Below are 21,558 nucleotides of genomic sequence, written 5' to 3' on the forward strand. Positions count from 1 at the left end.
GGGGCTGGAGGGCTAGGGTAAAGAAAAATGTGTGAGGGTGGTAATTACCCAAGACTGCCCTCCTCACTCCTTTATGTCAGAAAATATATTGGTGGTGCCACTTACCCATTCTCATGGACCACCCTACTAGCCTCTCCTGACTCCACTGAGGGTCAGATGTGTGCTACCAGGCCGCCCACCACCAAACCTACTACTGCCTTCCTCAACCAACACAGATAATGAAGCACAGGGATAATGAAGCACAATCTGTGGAAGAAGCACAACTCCCTCCACTTCTGGGATGCCAGGGTGGCTCAGATGGTTAAGCATCCATCCCTTGGTATCAGCTCCGGTCATAATGTCTTACAAGGAATGGATGCTCACCACTGTGGGGCTAGCAGTGGTGAATGTCAGGTTACTTTAGTTTTTATTTTTATTTTTTATTTTTTTCAGGTTACTTTACCACAGCTGCTTTCCATACATTCAAAGCTGCTGCTGCCACTCAAAAGTCAGTACATTTTGGGAACCCACTGCTGAAGTCACTGCAGCCCTCCATGGTCCCAAGCCTGTGACTGGCAACATGGAGTCCCAACATGTAGCCTGTGCATCTGCTACTGCAGAGGAGAAAAGAATGGTTTCCACCTCCTTTTCACCCCCTAGATTTTATTGGCAGAACTCTGCTGTCAAGGGAATCTGTGAAATGTGGTTTGTGGGCTTCTAGCACCTGCAAAGAAAGGGATAGAAGTGGGTAGCTAGAGCCAACCAATACTATCTAACAAATGGGTGGGTGTTAAAGTCTTTCTAAAAGGAAGGTGTTGTCTACATGGAGTAGTAACATGGTGGAGAGCTAGCTAAGTCAGAAACACAAAAGGTGTCATTTTAGCTGGGCAGCAGGTTAAGGTACCAGATACTGGATACCAATCACATGCAGTCATCCCCAGAGGTGACTGGAGAAGCACTTGGAGTTGATTCTTAGTTTGGCCTCCAGAATGTTCTCACTGGAATGAAAGCTGGATGGACTAATGGCAGTGAGGTATCTGAGAAAACATAGCCCCCATTCAAAAGGGCTGCCAGAGGAAACGGTGTCCATAGGGAAATAGAGTTTCTAAAAATGTGGCTTTGTGGGGATCCCTGGGTGGCTCAGTGGTTGAGTGCCTGCCTTCGGCCCAGGGCGTGATCCTGGAGTCCTGGGATTGAGTCCCACATCGGGCTTCCTGCATGAAGCCTGCTTCTCTCTCTGCCTGTGCTCTGCCTCTCTCTCTCTCTCACACATGAATAAATAAATAAAATCTTTTTAAAAAAAATATGGCCTTTGGACCTCTAAACTCAAACATCCTTGGGATGCTTATTTAAAAGGCTGATCTTCGGATCCCTGGGTGGTGCAGCGGTTTAGCGCCTGACTTTGGCCCAGGGCGCGATCCTGGAGACCTGGGATAGAATCCCACGTCGGGCTCCCGGTGCATGGACCCTGCTTCTCCCTCTGCCTGTGTCTCTGCCTCTCTCTCTCTCTCTGTGTGTGTGACTATCATAAATAAATAAAAATTTTTAAAAAAATAATAAAAGGCTGATCCTGAAAAATAAGCAAATTAATTTTAAAAGCTGATCCTGAACATCTCCCCTGTCAAAAACAAACCAAACCAGGCATACTTAAAGTGGTCCAGACAGATTTCCAAAGTAATAGAATATTGCAGTGGCACAGGGAAAAGGGTTCATCATGAACAGAACTCAACTGGGATAAGTACAGAGGTGACTGAGTATTGCACAGGGAGATTGAGGGACTAGGGAAGGGAATGAGTAGGGGCTCCATAGTCAGAAGCCAAAGATTACAAAAGGCAGGAAGGGGGTTAGCCCATATGAAACCATCTGGATTTGCTAACTGGCACTTACCAAAGCTAGACTCCTACTCTCTCACAGAAACTGGGAAACAGGGGCCCTATCTTCAGGTGGTGGCTGGAATAAGCAACAAATTCTTTAGACAGCCTTGAGTTTCACGGGCAGGCACTTTAAGGGAGACTGGGGTCTTACTAGGGCAGTGGTCATGAGCTGCTGAAAACTACGTTAGTGTTTGTTCAAGTCTTCACAGGCCAAATAAGGTTGAATCAAGAAGAGGGCTCAGAGGAGCCTGGCTAGAGTTTAGAGAAAGAATCTGTTACCATTCAGATGCCCACCCCTCCTGAGCTGATCTCCAAAACAGAGGGACCATTCTAACAAGACTGTTTATGCTCACCAAACTACTGGCGTAGTTAGTGCAAAGAGAACCAGGAGGTGGAGCAGAGGTTCCCTGGCTTCTTCAGGACCAGAGGTCAGCAGGGATTTGAGGCAGGGCAAGACAGACTGAAGATGACCAAAAGGCACGACTGAGATTCTCACCCTTGGCGTCTCAAAGAGTCACACTGGCTGGCTGCTGCCACTATGGAAATCAGGGCCTCTCAGTCCTGGGAAGCGCCAGGCATGACCAGCTCTGGCTCCTGAGGTCCTAGTCAGGGTGAGATGTTGTTGAGACCTGGGCGACAGTGGTGGGGCACCCCCTGGGGGTGTGGGAGGAGGCACACCCATTCAAGAAGAGGAAAGGTCCTGAGGTCTGAAGCAGAAGCAGGAATGGTGCTTCAAGGTGAGCCTTAATGTGTTCCAGTGTAGCACTGGAGAGGGGTCTGGCGCCACACTGTGGAGTGTTTCAGCTTACAGGGCCAAGGGAAATGAAGACTTCAACCGGTGAACAATACAAAGGCTTCATGTAGAGAGGGCTACACCCTACAATGGTGGAGCAGTAAAATAGGAGGAGCCTGGCTCCCTGACACATGAACCACCAAACTAGCCCTGGATTACAGTACTTAACCAGATCATTATATGAGAGATCAGTAAGCTTCTTTTTTATTTAACCCACTGCTGTGTTGGGTCTCTACTACAGTGGCTGAACCTATAGCCTAATAAAGGTTAACCAATAACGTTATAACCAATAACGTGTATTGGTTATCTTTCGCCACAACAATGCTAACTAATAAACCATCCCCAAACTCAGTGAACTGGAATACCGGTTCTCACAGGATGGCTGGTCCAGCTGTACTTGAATGCTCTGCTGGCTGGGTCAGCACTGCTTCTCCGTGCTAGTCTGCAGATCAGCAGGGCTAGCTAGCTCTTTTCCACCTGGGTGGGCTCTGGGGCCCAGGCTGAAGAGGCAGCGGCAACCCGAGGGAAGCATATGAGGCCAACCAGAAACTTCATTGGGCCTCTCCAAGCCTAGACACAGAACTGTCATACTTTCATTTCTGCCTAGTCCATGGGTCCAAGTAAGTCACATGGCCAATCCCCGAGCCAGGGGACAGGAAAGTACACTCTGCCCACAGAGAGACACAGCAAGAGTGTGGGTGCAGGGAGGGCCAATAATCCTGTCTACTCAGGATGTGACCGAGTCCTGGTTTAGAGACTACACACCAAGGCCCCGCTCTTCTAGGTGTCCCTGTAAATGCAACAGAGTGAAAGATAGCACCCATCAATGTGAAGGCCCCACCGCAGTTATCTGTTAGGTCAGGAACCCTGACGAGGCAAGAATCCCATCTTCCTCTCCCCAATGCCTAGTAGCGGACCCTGCCCACGTGATGCCTCAGGGATCTTACTGGATGAATTTTAGACCATTTCTTCATTCTCCACATATGATTTCCTTATGAAATACAGACTGACCTCCTAAAGGTCAACACATAGTACTATGAGTTTGCCCCATAGCCTGCATAGGGACTGTGCCATTAGGAGCAGGAATTTGTACCTAGATCCTGTCTACACCAAAAACTGTATCCACTGCCTCCTACAGGGACCTCCAGAAGTAAGGGCTTCTACAAGTTAAACATCAAAACAGGGTAGTGAGGGGAGCCTGGGTGGCTCAGTTGGTTGAGCGATCTTACCTTAGGTCATGATCTCAGGGCCTGGGATCAGCCTGTGTGGAGCTCTGCACTGAGTGGGGAGTTTCCTTGAGGATTTTCTCTGTCCCTCTACCCCTCCCCTGACATTCTCTCTCAAAATACATAAATAAATAAATGAATGAATGGATCTTAAACAACAGGGTAGTGAAATTTCTTTCTCTATAGGTCTTTTGAAACTGGAAAGATTCTGATTGCCTGAAATATCTTCAGAGGGAGGCTGTCAAAAGGCACGACTCTAGTGGGAGATCTGCATGGGCTTGGGACAATTTGAAGAACAGTGAAATTGACCATCAGAGCTCCCATGGCTCCACAAGGTCCCTGGCCCCCTCATCATCTGTTTTGCTAGATCTCAGGGCAAAAGCAGAACTGGCCCAAGATGCTCTACCTTAATGCTGCCTTTCCCTGCAGACTTCTCACTGCAAAGGAGAACCACTTGAAGAGAGCCAGGATAAATCCTAAAGAATGCCACCATCACCACTGAATTCCAGACATGGGCATGTGGGTGGAAAATATATTTTAGGGCAGTGACTCATGGTAAGTTGCTTCCTCCAGTCCCTAAATGGTACTATTCAATGTCAAGCTACCTCAGGCTCTGGCTGATAAAAGCAGAGGGAGAGGGAACCTAGTGTCGTGAGCTGTGCTGGTCAGGATACATATACATATACATATACATATACACATACACATACATATACACATACATATACATATACACATATACATACGTAAATATATACATACATAGACGTTTTGTATAACTTGCCCAAATTTATGAAGACCATATGTATCAGTCACTGCTCTGTACGCTCCAAGTGAAAGAAATCCAACTAAAATATGTTTGAACCAAAAATGTCATACAGTGAATTAGCTTATATAACCAGGAAGCCTAAGTACTTAAAGCTGCCTGCATCTAGGGTTCAAACAAGTCATCTTCTCCCCATCTATCCCTCAACTGTGCTTTCCTTTGGCTTCAGGCTCTGAAGGACGCAGACTCCAAGACTGCAAACATGGTCATTCATCATTCTAACTCTACACCAAAGTAGAGAAAGCCCATCCTCAAAAGTCATCTTTTTGGGTTGCTTGGAGCTGTATCTTGGAGGCGAACAATAGTTACATAATCACAATTCTGTAAACACTATCAATTATCAGGAAAGAGTGGCATAACTAAACCCCAAGAACGGACAGGGGTGTTAAAGAACTAACTCCTTGCCTGTGATAATAGGAAGTCCACAGACAGTGTCTAAAATGGATAAATCCAAAGCTAGAATTACCAAGATAGGTGGGGAGATAAGCACCAGAAGATTCAGCTAGAAGTAAGCATGCCCAGTGAGCTGGCTCAGGAGGGAAGGTGGGGATGGTCAAGGGGAAGAAACTGCTGTGGGTCATTATGTTTCCTCACCATTTGATGTCATACTATTTGAACTGTAAACTATATATAATAATAATAACTATTGGGGAATTTTAAAAATTCATTATTTTTGTCCAGCTTTATTGAGGTATAATTGACAAATTAATAATTAGAAAGAGAGCCAGGATAAATCCTAAAGAATGCCACCATCACCACTGAATTCCAGACATGGGCATGTGGGTGGAAAATATATTTTAGGGCAGTGAAGATGACTAGCTATAGGGCACCTAATTCTAATTGCCATATTTTAAAAGAGTGGGAAGAACCAACTTCCTACAACAGAATCCAGGGGGAACATTAGCTATTCCACTTTTGAGAGAAATGGTTGCATTAGTCCTTGTTTGATGACTTTAGTCAGCTGCCAAGTAAGGATATATCTGGGGTTCAAATAAGAAAGCCTCTCAAAAAATGGAAAAAAAAAAAAAAAAAAAAAAGCTCCCACTCCAGTGTTCAGAAAGCAGTTAAAAACAGATCTGACTGGATTGGGAAGGTGAGAATTAGCCCAAACTATAATAATAATATAGCTAGTCTTTTTTTTTTTTATTTAAGATTTTATTCATCCAGGACTGCCCAGTTGGCTCAGCGATTTAGCGCCGCCTTCAGCCCAGGGCGTGATCCTGGAGTCCCGGGATCGAGTCCCAAATCAGGCTCCCTGCATGGAGACTGCTTCTCCCTCTACCTGTGTCTCTCTGCATCTGTGTGTGTGTGTGTGTGTGTGTGTGTGTGTGTGTGTGTCTCTCATGAACAAACAAAATCATTAAAAAAAAATATTTATCCATTTGAGAGAGCAAGTGAGGGCACGAGCGAGGGTGGGGGCACAGGGGAGGGGCAACAGACTCCCCACTCAGTAGGGAGCCTGTTGTGGGCTGGACCCCAGAACCCTGGGATCATGACATGAGCCCAAGGCAGAGGCTTAACCAACTGAGCCACCCAGGTGCCCTATAGCTAGTCATCTTCAAGTGTTTCCAGCAGGCCAGAAACTCTCCTAAGGATATTATCTTAATCCTCAGGTCAACTGATATTTTCCCCAATTTACAGATGAGGAACTGAGGCTCAGATAGTTTTGGGAACTTACCTGAAGTCACACCCTCTGGCCCCTCTGCCTGAGGCTAGGAGGCCATAGTGTGTTGTGCCTTTACTTCTGTTTTCTAATTGCCAATCTTCAGGGCTATATCTCAAGGGGCCCGTGAAAACCATAGCTTCACATTGCTTGGTTGTCCTGAACGCCCACACTAGTGTAGGGAAGGTCCTGTAAACAGTATGGGGTAGAGCTGGTGTTCAAACCTAAGCATTACCGCCTACCAAGCCCACTTGCTCTGCCACTGAACTATGTTAACTCTCTAATTAGAATTAGAGTTGGGTGAGAGTCCTCCCTCTACCATTTATTTATTAGTTCTGAGGCCCTGGGACCCCAAGTTACTTAGCCTCTCTCTGAAGCCTGTTTTCTTATCTGTGCTATTGAAGATAACAATGGCAACCTACCTTCCCAGTGGTTGACAAGGACCAATCACAATTCCTATCTAGCAAACAATAGAAGCTTCTCTTTTGCCCAAATGTTAATAATCCCTTACCCCTCAGCTCCTAAAATAAGACAAAGGTTCTTATGTTTTCTTATGCTTTGGATCCGCTGGTGCTGAGGGCAGAGGACAGCAGAGGTGGTTAGGCCTAAATTCTTGGACCCCATCCCAGAGTGACTCTCCAGGGAAGGGATGGGGTTCAGGAATCTACACCTTGGACCTGTCTGCAGGGAATTCAGATACCTGCAGTTCTCCTACCTGGCTTTTTAAATAAGTCTGTGGAGTTCTTGAAATCTAAGCTGACAGACCAGTGGCCTGTGAGCTGAGTTTGCTAGTGTTTGAGCCCTTCCTGCACAGGCCTCCAGCTGTGTCTGCATCCTTCCTTTCCCCCCTCATCCAATCTGTCTTTATCTCCCCTCCCATCCTAGCCCCATCCCCTTACTCTGTTCTTAAGTCCAACTTCCTCTCCACTCTTGGGGACCTCCCCTGAGCTCAGCCTGCACTCCTACCCACCAGCCACTTCTCTGCCAGTCTCTTCACCTGCAATGCCCCTTCCTCTATCCACCTGCAAGACTCAGATAAAAGCTGCCTCTTCCAGGATAACCTTCAAGCTCTCTTCTCTTTGCATGTGACTTTATTACTGTTCAAATGATAGAGCAGTGTGAATTTTTTTTTCTGGCTGGAAACTACCTCGTGGACTCATGGCCCATGAATGGTAAAAATGTGCACCAGAGCAAGATGAAGAGAGGAAGACAAGCAGCGGGGCTGAGAGGCCTGAGAAGTAAGAGAAGACCAAGAGACAAGGGCTGGGCTCCTGAAAAACCAGACAAAAGATTACTATGTGGGGTTCCCACAGCTTTTGCAGACAGTGGCTGTGCAAAAATTCATTGGAAGAACTGAGGAATAGTGCTCACTTCGGCAGCACACATACTAAAACTGGAAGAACTGAGGAATATTGCTTGCTTGCTCCATTTGGGGGAGGGCATGCTTGAGTCAAGACACTGATGGTATTGATGTGCTAATTATTACCAGAAACACTATCCTTTTGCCTAGGAAATGGGATTTCCCTAGTAAATCCCTTACTTTCCACCTTGTTCAACACCCAGAAAATACTTTGCCTCTATCTCTTTATTCCTAACTTCCTCCTCAACTACTTTTTTAAATATTTTATTTATTTATTCATGAGAGACACGGGCAGAGGGAGAAACAAGCTCCATGCAGGGAGCCTGATGGGGACCTATTCACGGGTCTCCAGGATCTGGCCCTGGGCTGAAGGCGGCGCTAAACCGCTGAGCCAACCGGGCTACCCACACGTCAACTATTTTTTTATTTTATTTTATTTTATTTTTAAATTTTTTTATTGGAGTTCAATTTGCCAACATACAGAATAACACCCAGTGCTCCTCCCATCAAGTGCCCCCCTCAGTGCCCATCATCCAGTCACCCCCACCCCCCGCCCACCTCCCTTTCCTTCTCTGATTGACTTACTTCACTCAGCATAATACCCTCCAGTTCCATCCACGTCGAAGCAAATGGTGGGTGTATTTGTCATTTCTAATGGCTGAGGAATATTCCGTTGTATACATGAACCACCTCTTCTTTCCATTCATCTTCCGATGGACACCGAGGCTCCCCGTCCTCAACTATTACCCATACTGAATGCACTCAGCCTCATCTAGTCTGAAACCGAGAAGTGGTTCTCACTCCCGGAGAGATTATTACCAGAGAAGCAGCCCCCACACACTCAGGTGCCACATCTCCACCAGCCATTTTTTTTTATAAACGGCAACGGGCACTGAACCCGAACCTTCCCAGAAACGGTCACAGAACCCCTGGCCCAGGTCAGTGGAGCTTGCTTCCAAGAGGTGCCCTGTTCCCAGGCCAGCCCTATAAATACTCCCAAAGTCCCCCTGGACATGCAGTTAGTAGTACCTCTGCCTCTGGGCACTGTCCCCACACTCAGGCCTACGCTCCCCGCTGGACCAAAGCCTGCAGGTGAGAAGTGACCAAAGCAGACATCCCCCCTCTCACACACTTTGGACCTTTTGTTCTGAGTCCACCTGCAAAAGAAATGTCAACTCTACCGAGGAAAGCAGACACACAAGTACCTGGCTAGATGAGAAGAACCAGATCCTCCAGGTTTGTGCCTCAGGGGCTGATGGGCAGGTACCTGAGAAAGTCCCGAGGAGGAGGGAGCGGTGAGCTAAAGACGCCCTGTTGGTACAAGATAGGGTCAAAACACGTATACTTTTTTCCCTCAGAGCCCCCGGGCTGCAAGCACCACCAGCGCCCATGCCCTCAGGGAGGCAAAAATAGCGTAGACGTCACTGGTCTGATTTTACCAGTGGGAACCTACCCCTCAGGAGGCCAACGTTACACGCATGGCGCTGCGGCCAGGCGAGATCACGGACCCAGAAGCCGGGATCTAGTCTGACGCAGACACTGCTAGAGGCGGGCCTTGGGCCAAGCTCCTCTTAGGTCGGTGACCTCGCTTAGTGGCCTCACCTCTGCAGGCGGATCTCCCTCTCCCCTTAGTGGAGTCCAAGCCTCCCAGACCGCTCACCCGCTGGCCGTTGGGGAACTCGGCTTCGGGAACGTTGGCCCCGCCCCGCGGCTCCTCCCGCCCCGCCATTGGCTCCGCGGGCCGGGGGCGGGGCCGAGCGCCCAACCGCCGGGTTGGCGTCAGGCGCCTCGAGCGCAGTTTCCGGGCGTCGGTGGCGGAGAGGCCGGAGCGTCGGGTCGGAGGCTGAGAGGCTGCAGCGGCCAGGAGCGACCCCGCCCCCTCCCCGCTCGCTCTGGTGAGTCCGGGGTCAGGGGGAGGAGGGGGGAGGGGGGCGGGGTCGAGATGCGAACGGGCGGCGGGCGCGTTCCGTGGTCCCGACCCCTGGTCGCCTTTGCGCTGTCCTGCTTCAGAACCCTTTGCCTTCCCCGTTGTAAGCCCGCGCCCTACCCCCTCGGAGCCGAGCCTTCAGCCGGCACAGCCCCTGCTGACCGCCCCCTCCATCTTCTCCCGACGGGGACCCGAGCCCAGCACGTACCCCCACCCCCTCGCCCCTGGCGTCGCGTAAATGCAGCCACGCTCTTGACCCCCTGGGAGTCCAGTTCCAACCCCGAGCGCAGACACATCCCTCCTCCGCCCTCTGAGGCATCACATCCTCACCCCTCAACCCCTGTGGCAATCCCCGTGCTCCACGCCAACCTCCCCTGAGCCCCACCGCTATGGCTTTCCCCTTTTCTGACCCAGCTTTCTTATCCCAGTCCCGGAAGGTCTGCTCAGCCCTAACACCCACCTCCACCCACCCTTATTCAATGCCTGCCATCCAAGCGGATGCCCTGTTGAGCTCACCCCCTTCTTGATAGCTCTGATCTCTGCCCTATCCCAAGTCTTCGATGCATCTTCTTGTCCACACCGACTCAAGCCCTCACTTCCCAGCCCACCACATGCTTTCTTTCCACCTGCAGCCATCCTGAGAACACTTCATCTTTGCTAAACTGCCCCCGACTCTTGCCGCCCCAGTTCCTACCACCCCAACCCAATCTTCTTAAAATGAGGCCTCCATGCCCCCATCTCTTCCTCTCAGCTCTGTGCCCATTCTTCCCTTAATGCGGTCCCCATCTGATCTGAAAACTTAGTGCAGTCTCTTGCCAGCCCCACCTGCTGCCCCCCAACAGCCAATCCAGGTGCTTTTTCAGAGCCGGGTAGTTACTGAGTAGCTCCATTGCTACAGGGCCTCAGATGGTAAGTAAGTGTGGAGGAGTAGAGATCTATGTCCCGTGGTTCAAGAGGTTTTCCTGAATGTCTGCGCTCCTGCACCTGTCCTCAAGGATTGTGTTTCTAGCATTCATATTATGTTACTTGTGTTGGCTGCTGCAATGGTACCTTATCATCCAAATACCTGGAAGGTGAGGGATGGCTACTCATTCAGCCTGGGACACTGGAAGCTTATCACTGTCTTTTGGACTGTAATCTGTAGAAACTCAGGGGGTTGCACTATGTGGGGTTGGCTGTGGTCACAGACCCATGCCCATGAAGGTTTTCCTGGCATTTAGAGACGACCCTCACCCGGGGCTCCTCCCAGCCAGAGCTGATTGCAAGTTAGTCCCAGTACTGAACACAGGGAACACAGTACTAGACGTGATGTTACATGTCGGGAAGAGTGTAGGTGAGTGGATCCTGGGGAAGCTGATGGCTAGGTGGGTTTGGAGGCTTTTGAATTGCTTCCTCTTTTTGTAGGTGCTGGATCGTTGAGTTTTGACCATTTGGATTGCCCTTGAACTGAGAGAGCCAAGTTCCCCCAGAGTATCTAGACATTCAGGAGGCACCCAGGCCCATTTGTTAACATTTATAATTTATAATTTCCTGGGCTTTTTGGATACACATCCCCTCTAAGTTCTGGTACCAGGCCCAAAGGGATTGGCTGTTTGACAGTAATTGTAAAGGGCCCCAAAGAGACCCATTGTCTTTGCTTGCCATTTATAGTCTCACTTCTTTGAAAATTGAATGCCTGTCTACCTTCAATATCCCTCCGTAAAAGTGCCTATCCTCTTGTCTTTCTTCCGCTTCCTGATCTCCCTCTCTCCATCTCCCTCCTCCTTCAGCTCAATAACCCTAAAAACAAACAAAAAAAACCCACTCTTTTAAAAACATAAAACCCTCTTCTAAAAACCCTCTTCTCCCTGTTTGAAGGGCTATGTCTGGCTTTTGTGGAAAGCAGATTCAACATATCGAAGGGAAATGAAAACGCAGACGGCAGCTTCCAGATCAACAGCCATTACTGGTGCAATGATGACAGGAGTCACTCAGAAAACATTTGCCACGAGGACTGTCAAGGTCTGGCCAGGGCTCCAGGGTGGGAAAGCTCTACTCACAGGACTTCTATTCCTATGCAAGGCCTGGGAATGTCCCCAGAGGGACTGCCCATGGAGTCCAGGAATGTTTTTGCTGAGCAGAGGACTTGACAAGTGGCTGTAGTGCCCATCCACTTAGCAGATTCTTTGGTGTACGGGTTCTAGAAAAGCTCTGCATAGTTAATAGCAGAGCAGGAGCAACAGCAGCAGCCAACATTTCTTGAGAGTGTGTTATATACTAACCATTTTACCTGCAGAGCCCATTTTACCCAGCGTTTCATGTGATGGAAACTATTATGCCCACTTTTCAGATGAGCAAACTGAGGCTCATAGAACCAGTGCCGAATTCCAGGCTGGTGGCCCTGAAGGCTCCACTCTAACCATCAAGTAAAAACTTTGGCCAATGTCTGATTAAAGGCCAAGTGCAAACTGCCCACCTCAGAGCCGCTCCAGGAGGCTCCATAGGTCCATGACTTGGACCTTCTCTCCTCTTTCATACTCTGATTCATATCCCGAGACTCTTCATCTGAAGAGCCTCCCTGATCAGGCAAGATTTACCTTGGTCTCTATGCTGCCTGTTTTGACATCTCCTCTCCCTAGAAACCCTCAAACGTGGCATGAACTACCATCTACCCTGACTAGGAAGTATGGGGGTAAACAGTTGTCCTGTGCCTCCTGCCAGAACCCAGGCCACTCCCTATCCCCATTGTGGGGATGTCTAAATAGGCCTCTGGGAGGGAGGCTTTGCCTAATCTGGAAATACTCAGCCCCTGGGGGGTACATGCCAGCGCAGGGACAAGCCAAGGGAGAGAGAGCTTGCCTCAGTCTTAGTCCTCTGTTCTCACAGGTGCGCTCTCTCTCTCTCTCTCTCTCTCTCTCTCCCTTCCAGACGTACTGAGCCTCAATCTTCTCTCAGCCATCAGCTGTGCAAAAAAAGATTGTCTCTGGAGCAGGGGGTATGAAGAACTGGTGAGGAGAACACTGTGGGACTAAGTTAGCAGCCAGAGCACTGGGAAGGTTGTAGTGACAGAGAAAGGCACAGTAGGCAAGGACTAGACCCTTTTATAGCCTAGAAAAATGTGGGAGAGTGGCAGGGCTTGGAACTCTGACTTACAATACCCAGGATCTGGGTCTTTCTCTGATGTACTAAAATTATTTTAGAGGGGGCGTCTGGATGGCTGAGTCAGTTGAGCGTCCAACTCTTGATTTCCACTCAAGTCATGATCTCACACTCATGATTCAAGCCCCATGTCAGGCTCCACACCAGCACAGAGTCTGCTTGGGATTTCCCCCTCTCCCTCTGGCCCTCACCCCGTTAGGGTGCTCGCTCTCTCTCTCTCTCTCTCAAAATAAATAAATAAATAAATATTTGGGTGCCTGGGTGGCTCAGTGGTTGATCATCTGCCTTCAGCTCAGGTGGTGATCCCCCAGGGCCTGGGATCGAATCCCACATCAGGGAGCCTGCTTCTCCCTCTGCCCATGTTTCTGTCTCTCTCTGTGTGTCTCACATGAATAAATAAAATCTTTAAAAAAAATAGATCTTTAAAAAATAAATAAATAAAACTCTTTTGGATGCAGTAACAAAGTAACTCAAGTGAGTTGAGGGAGCTGTATCCTGAGGGCACAAGGTGTCTCACTGAGCTTACACAGGTGCGGCTAGACCTCAGAAGGTAATGGAAGCAGAGCTGGAAAGTGTCAGCCAGCTTTTCCTGGCAAGTTTCTGCCTCCTGGTGCATTTGCTTCACTACTTTCTTGGTAGAGAGCAGCATTCTCTGCTCCACATTCCACAGCACAGACTCTGGCTGCCCCAAGTGGATGGGCTAATGTCCTGAGCAGCAACAGAGACTGCCTAGGCTTAGTCCCTGTCCAAGTGCCTGGGATAAAGAACCTGATTGGTTCAGTTTGGATGCAGATCCCTGCTTGGTTCCATCAGCTGGAGGCCTGGGAGCAATTGAGCTATACCTTCATGGTTGCCACAGGGTCCCCTCTCGCTAATTGGCAGCAACGTTTTCTGTAAATGTAAATGCCCCTGTCAGCATTTGTCCACGACGGTGGACATTAGGATGTTTACTTTACTTTTCTGAGCTTCAAACCAGATATACACAGAATACAACTGGCTGTATATACAACTGGCCAGTTGACTACAACTGGCCTCCAGGCGTCTGTGAGGATGGAGGGAGTTAAGTGCCTTGCCTACTCTAGAAACACCACGCACAAGGGACACTGATGGCTATGAGGGCTGACCTGTTCTGGAGGAAGAGTCAATGGTTGCACCTGAGATTGATTATTTATTTATTTACCTTTTAATTTATTTAGTATCTTTCATCCTTCTACAATGGTGCTCTCCTACTTCAGAGGAAGAGAAGGATTTGAAAATGTGGAAGCATATCGGGTGGGGGAAGTAGAGGACAAAGACCACAGATAGGGGAAATTTAAGGGAAGAATCAGAGGGCCAGGGGGGACAAAGCAGAGAGCTAGGAATGAAGGGGATTCTGAGCACTGCTCTAAGATCTGGGTCATGTAGGTGCAGAAGGAGCTTACTGAGTGGTAAAAACAAGAACCAATCTGTTTTCTTTCCACAGGGTAGCATGGAGGTTGCACTGTGCAGGCCGGCCACTCTCCTACTGGATGACAGGATGTTTCTCGGGATGAGACAGGACACAGGGCTGCCGTAGAGTCATTCCAGAGCTCCTCTTCTCACTCAGGAATTCATTTCTCCTTCCTCTTGCCTCTGCTTCAGGTTATTTTCTTTCCTTCCCATTTACCAATAAACCTGACCATAGCCCCCAGGAATAAATGGTTTTCTCGGGCTTCCTCCTTGTACCTGTCTGGGCCCAGGCCTCTGGTTCTGACTCTCATTTGCAAACCAAGAGGACCACAATGAAGAAGTTGTTATATTTGGATAATTATTAAAGCATTCCTTGTGCAAAGAATGTGTTGATTTGTTCATTTTTAATTCTAGATATATTCCAGTACCTAATCTAAGAGTGTGGCAGGCACTAGAAGAAGGAAAATAAACCACAACTATTGTTCTTGAGGTGTTTATAAGCTACCCAGAGAAGCGGAGACATACTCAACCAATGGGTATAATAATTGAGTGGATACATACAATGAATACAATGGATAATGAGATGGGTAATAAAATCTACAATTTTTGGGTTAAAACAGTATCAGGATCCCGGTTATTCCTCCAAAGCCAACTACTTTCAGAGTAAAAGAAGATTCCGAAGAAGATAATGGTTGGGGCTAAGGGTCTTGTATATTGAGGTGGAGAAAGTAGTGCTGGCTGGGGTCAAGAGATGGTGCCAGGTGCCAATGATTTGGGGGTGCTTTCAGAGAATGGGCTAAAATCTAGATGTTTAAGAAAATAAAGGCATCTCTATTTGGGATCTGAAGGTGCTAATGCGGAGTAAAACGTGCATAAGGACAATGCAAAGACAGAAAAGGGGCAGTTGGAGGAATGTCCTGCACATAGCTAACAACACTGTTTGATTAAACTGTCCCACTTGGGCCACTGATATCCCTACTTCTGGGCCTTCACTTGGATTTCACAGACCAGTAAAACATCAACAAAGTTGGAAAAAAATTCCAACTTTTTATTTTAAAGCTCAGGTAAAAGCACTCATTAAAACTATCCTCTATCAGCAACTCTTCATAAAACATTTTTTAGCATGAAAAATGAAGGTCATATTTTTAGGATAATAAAATGGGATAGATTTTGTTTTATATATATATATATATATATATATATATATATATATATATAGAGAGAGAGAGAGAGAGAGAGAGAGAGAGGGGCAGAGAGACAGGCAGAGGGAGAAACAGGCTCCCTGCAAGGAGCCTGATGTGGGACTCAATCGTGCACCCCAGGATCACACCCTGAGCGGAAGGCAGATGCTCAACCATTGAGCCACCCAGGCGTGCCTCCTGAAAGCATTAAGCCAAAGTATTCTATCTTTAGAGATCATTTCCCACACGGAGTTGAGAAATCTAAAAAAATGTTTAAAGATTTTATTGATTCATGAGAAACACACAGAGAGAGGCAGAGACGTAGGCAGAGGGAGAAGGGGTCTCCCCCAGGGGAGCCCGAGGTGGGACGGATCCTGGCATCCCGGGATCACGCCCTAGCCCTCGCGGAAGGAAACCCCCAACCACTGAGCCAGCCAGGCGACCGGAGAAATGCACATGTTTAAAGGTCAGTAGGTAACTACTAACGGCCTAGGACTCTACATCTTCTCTGGCAGTGCCGCTGACGCCAGTTGCTATAAAGATGACCGTACGCTGGGATCCTGGAAGCTCACCCTTTGGACTCTACCCTAAAAATTCACTCGAAGAGAAGAAGGAAGCTCTAGGACTCTGGCGCGGTGGGGCTGCGGGAGGGGAAGTAGAGTTAGAGACCCGCGCAGAGTGGGGGGCCAGGGCGGGCGGGGCGGGGCGGGGCTCTCCCCACTCCCGCCGAGCCGGCCCCGCCCCCGGCCCCGCCTCTCTTGAAGAAGCGCGGGGGCACCTTGCGAGCAGTGACGCGAGGGTGGCGGAGTCGGTGTCTTTTGCGGTTCCCACCGAGAGGGATAAAACCTTGCTGGTGTGGGAGCTAAGTCCGGACCCTCGGCCGAGGCCTTGCCCGGGAGCCGAGCCAGGATGGAGGGGGCAGGGAGAAGGCCGCCCCCTCGGTGACCGGGTGACCGGGAGCCCTGGAGACTGGCCTTACCCCTCAGCGCTTTGTAGTCTCCGCTGAGAGGCACCCTGGTTCTAGAGGGGACCTCGGCGGCCGCTCAGCCCCAAGAGACTTTTGAGGGGCAGCGCTCCACAGCCAGCGCCTGTTGCCTCCTAATGCTTTTCGAATCTTAGGGTTCCAGAGGAAAACCTGTTCGCGAAGTGACAAGTGCTTGGGTTGCCTGTGCAGAGGGTTTAGGGAATATAAGGGAACGGGCAGTTTTGGTTTCTGGGCGTGAAATTTCATGTACGTATTTGGTGCGGGACCAGCCCGCAGCGCTCTCTGGTCACAGCATTCTCCCAGTTCGGCCTCCTGTATTCGGTAGGAGTCTTCCCAAACGCGGCAGTGGCCCGCCCTGGTTTCTGTGCCATCATCAAGTTTTATTCAGCAAGGGATGCTCACAGAGCACAAAGGGCATGTCACGAGAAGCATCTGTTTCAGAATTCTCCACTGAAGGTGGGTCAAGTAGGAAATTCCTAACTCCGCTGGCACAAAGTGCCGAATTCTGTGACAACAGACTAGCATTCATAGAGCACTCCTGATTTACAGAATGCTTTCGGGTGCATTGCTACATCGATCCTCTGGTTTCCTTGGGTGGCTGTGTCGTTTTTGTGTTTTTCTTTTACTTGTTTTCCTTTTCCTTTTTTTACACGAAGAAACTCGAACTCAGGATAGTTAAGTGGCTTACTTAGGGTTCATGACAAAAACTGGAAGCGAGAGATCAACCCCCAATTGATGTTAAATCCGGTGTCGGGGATCCCCGGGTGGCTCAGCGGTTTAGCGCCTGCCTTCAGCCCAGGGCGTGATCCTGGAGCCCCACATCGGGCTCCCTGCATGGAGCCCACTTCTCCCTCTGCTTGTGTCTCTGTTTTTCTCTCTTTCTCTCTCATGAATAAGGAAATAAAACCGTTAAAAAAATGAATCCCGTGTCATTTTATGCTGCCTCTTATTTTAGGAAATCTTCACAAGAAGAGTGTTGCTTATATTTACTATTATGTGAATTTATTTATTTTTTTAATTTCACCTATTCATTTGAAAGAGGATGAGACCATGAGAGGGAGAAGCAGACTCTCTGCTGAGGAGGGAGCCTGATGCAGGCAGGACTTGATCCCAAGAACCTGGGATCACAACCTGAGCCGAAGGCAGGTGCCCAACCATCTGAGCCATCCAGGCACCCTCTTTATTTATTTAACACAGAACCTTGGGTTATTACTCCTGCTTTCCAAAATTGTTAGCCAGTTTACTTATGTGTTCTTTAATACTTTGGCAACTACACATAGTTCCTGGTTGGGCTTTTTGTTGTTGTTTTTTGCCTTTTATAAGTACAGAAAAAAGAATAATGTCTTAAATCAAATAAATCAAGGAAAGGTCTAAGGCACCTGAGAGCGTTTTTCGGTAGCATGAAGAAAATTGGTTGGCAAGCTTATCCAAGGTGACAGCTATCTCTCCAACTCGGAGGCTCAGAGCCCTTCTGAAGCTTCCTTCTTGTCCAGAACAGCTCCACTATGCCTCACTATTAGCCTCCCCTGCAGCACTCAACATTTAAAAGTTTGTCTTCATTTCTCCTTCCCAGCAGGCAGCTTCAGCTAGAGAAAGTACTTTCATTTTCTTATCACTCATTCTTTCATTGATTCTTTCAATGAACAACAGAATGTACTTGGTTCTAGGAATGAGAAAAGAATAAGATATGTTTCCTTCAAGCACTAATGGAGCTTATGAACTAGTGATAGAGAAGGATGGAGGAACAAACAATGAAGAATTAATAGGGCAGCCCTGGTGGCTTAGTGGTTTAGTGCTGCCCATGTCAAGCTTCCTTCCTGGAGCCTGCTTCTTCCTTTGTCTCTCTCTGTCTCTCTCTCTCTCTCTGCGTCTCTAATAAATAAATAAATCTTAAAAAAAAAAAGAATTAATAGTGCTGGGAAACCTAGGTGGCTCAGTGGTTAAGCTCAGGGCGTGATCCTGGGGTTGTGGGAATCAGTGCTGCATCTGGCTCCCCAAGGGAGCCTGCTTCTCCCTCTGCTTATGTCTCTACCTCTCTCTGTGTGTCTCTCATGAATAAATAAAACTTTAAAAAAATTGAAAACCAATAGTGCTATGACTTTATTTGAATTATTTAAATATTTATGAATATGTTAATATACTACATCCTGCCTAAAGTTGACATAGGCATTTAGGACTAAACTAGTGGATATAAGAAATTCACCACAGAATGTAAATTATTTAGAGAGTTAACACTGGAGGCATTTGCATTCTCAAAGGAGCTATTTAATGCAAATAACCTCTAATTGTTTCGTTGCTTATAAAATTTATAGAAGTATGTATATTCCTTGTTCTAACAGGTTAGTAACTTGGGGAGAGGAGTGTTGCAGATTAAGGTCCTATGTCCCTGTTAGCTCCATCTTGTCTGCTCTTCAGGTTGTGTTCTCAGACAGGAGCTACAGGATGGGACAACAAAAACAATCTACTTCCTTTGCTCACCTACAACCCTGTCATTTGCTTCTGGAGGGCTTCCTTGCTTTCATCATCACTCTCACCACTAGAGGTGACGGAAATCTTCCAATTAATCAGAGGCCCTAGAAATGATGCGGAAAAGTACTGTAGCTTAACAATGATAAATAACACTCATTTAGGGCTTACTATGAGCTCATTGCTTACAATGTTGTAGCCTATTTAATCTTCACAATCAGTTCATGAAATAGGTATTGATAATTCTCAGGTGTATCCAAAACTAGCCTATGTGCAGGTTGTGATATTTTTCGATCTCTCTCTCATGTCTTTAGGTTCATCTTGGGACCAAACATAAAGCAGTTCAACATCAGGCCCTTGCCCTAAACAGCTCCCAATGCCAAGAATTGGCAAATTATTATTTTGGTTTCAATGGATGGTCAAAAAGGATCATCAAGGCAAACTTTATAGATTTTCTTTGACTAATCAGACTCACTTCAACATCGAAATCTTGGACATTAGAGAAGAGAGAACTGGAATGGGGAGATGTGAGAGTCCTCTAAGTGGACGGACCTGAACATTGGCCTGCCACCTAAAATTAATAATACTCTCAATGATTTGGGTGGTGGTGTCCATAATTTTCACCAATATTTGTAGGGTGTAGAATAGAAAACAATTGTCTATATCTAATAGTTCATTTGCAAGTCTTACTTGATTTTGAAGCTATAGGATACTTCAACTGTTAGCTAGGTTTGCTGGAGTTTAGTTCTTATTTCTAATAAGAAAACATCTTGAGATCCTAGGAAGGACCTTTAATGGAAAATCCCAACAGCTTCAGGATCTTTCTGACCTTGAAGAAAGGGAAAATGAAGATACCACGGAACCCCTTCAGAAGCAGAGCCTGCAATTCTTCTGTGCTTTAGAGGTGGTGTTGCCATCCTATGAGTGCAAGAGTCTTGGAGTTGGCTTGGTCCAGGAGCCTTTGGATAAGCTGCAGGAAGGTCTGTTTACAGTGGAGGTAGAGGTGGAGGTAGAGTGGAGTGGAGGTAGAATCTTTCCAAAACTCATCTTTTCAGATATATCATCAAGTCTTTCCCCTTGCTGAGCTACTAAAGCGCTGGGTGAAGTATTTCTGCCCTACAATGCACGTTTTTTTTTTTTTTTCTTTCTTTCTTTTTTTTTTTTTAAATCATAGGCAATACCTGAAAGAACCTTTAGCTTTAAAATTCAAAAGCTGACTTTCTGCCAAGAAGTTTAGGAAGAGGGAAGTAATATTTTTCTTATTTTTGGTTAAGAATTTGCCTTGTGCTAAAATAGTCCTAGTCCTTCAAATTCAGATCTCTTGTAGCCTTCAATTGTGCCAGCAAAATTATCAACTAAAGATTTAAATAAACTCTTGTGTAAATGTTCAGTCCTTTGCCTCCTATAAAAGGGCTGCCGTGTAAAGAAACAAATATAGATTCCTAGAAAAGGTATTCCGATTGATACTGTTTTTTCCCCAGAGTTCATAGCACTTAAGCTCTGAGTTGTTTGTTTGTTTTTGAAGATTTTATTTATATATTCATGAGAGACACACACACATACAGAGGGCAGAGACATAGGCAGAGGGAGAAGCAGGCTTCATGCAAGGAGCCCAATGTGGGAGTCGATCCCGGGGACCCCAGGATCATGCCCTGGGCTGAAGGCAGACACTCAACCGCTGAGCCACCCAGGTGTCCCTCGGCTTAGGGTTTTAAGGCAGGGACAGGGCTGTTAGCAAATAGGCTAACAGGGTGGGTGGGTGGGTGATGCTTAGGAAGAGACCAGGTCATGTGCACTAACACCAAATGTTTCTTACTGTGTGATTCCAGCCCTTGATGCACAGGAGAGTAGGTAGGGTCTGTAGAAGTAGAGTTTCTACTTGTCCATTTGAAATCTGTGATGTGAGATTTGTGCCACCTTTTTGGCTTGCACCTCCCTTCTGGTACTTCAGGAACTTCTGAGAGAGATCAGGGCAGTAAGAATGTGCCCTTCCAGGATACACCTACAGCAGAGCCATTCCACCAAACTCTTGTGTTATGCCTGCCCTTAGTTGCTAGGATAATGATCTAAGAATCATGGATGCACTTTCCTTTTAAACATACAACAATAAAAATCAGTTATCTTTCAGCTATAAATTTTAAGTTCATTTGTTTTGTTTGGATTTAGGGCCTTTATCATTTCTGATGAAAAGGAAAACAACCCAGAAGCTTCCTATAAAGAAGGCCATGTCTGATGCATTCCAAAAACTGTTGGTTGCAGTTTTAGGTAAGACTTGCTTCATTGTTTTTTTTTTGTTTTTTTGTTTTTTTTTTTTTTTTGTCCTTAAAATACTTCATGTTCCTTGAGCAAATAAACTCATAAACTCATTTTGAAAAGTTAGTTGGATGAAAACACTTCATATTCTTTAATTCACCAAATGCTTCCAAAGTGGCAGTCTCAAATTTGTTCTTTGTTGTATGTGTGAGACAAATGACAGCAAATATTTTTGTCCCCAGTGTATAGGTATACAGTGACTTGCCTCCACATAGGAAGTGTTTGATCCAATCTTCTTTCTTGATTGCTTGCCCATAACACAAAGTAGTGATATAGTGATTAGAAGCTTTGGGTATCTGTTGTCCATCTCTGTCTCTAGATTTCTTATGCAATTTTAGGTTTTAGAGTCCAATTTGTAGGTATTTATTCTCTCTAGGCTGCTATTTCTTTATCTGCAAA

The 21,558-nt window shown here is 47.0% G+C and overlaps 1 protein-coding gene across 1 annotated transcript; it reads left to right on the top strand.

Moving 5' to 3' along the window:
- Positions 1-8,934: 8,934 nt before the first annotated feature.
- On the top strand, positions 8,935-14,599 carry LOC140629545 (uncharacterized). The gene is made up of 6 exons (XM_072819061.1): positions 8,935-9,016; positions 9,080-9,162; positions 9,268-9,616; positions 11,506-11,649; positions 12,556-12,635; positions 14,249-14,599. The coding sequence occupies exons 1-6, from the start codon at positions 8,935-8,937 to the stop codon at positions 14,339-14,341; spliced, it is 831 nt and encodes a 276-aa protein (XP_072675162.1). The 3' UTR covers positions 14,342-14,599.
- The last annotated feature ends 6,959 nt before the right edge of the window (positions 14,600-21,558 follow it).

Source organism: Canis lupus, assembly GCF_048164855.1.
Source record: "Canis lupus baileyi chromosome 16 unlocalized genomic scaffold, mCanLup2.hap1 SUPER_16_unloc_13, whole genome shotgun sequence".
In the NCBI taxonomy this organism is placed as follows: Eukaryota; Metazoa; Chordata; class Mammalia; order Carnivora; family Canidae; genus Canis; species Canis lupus.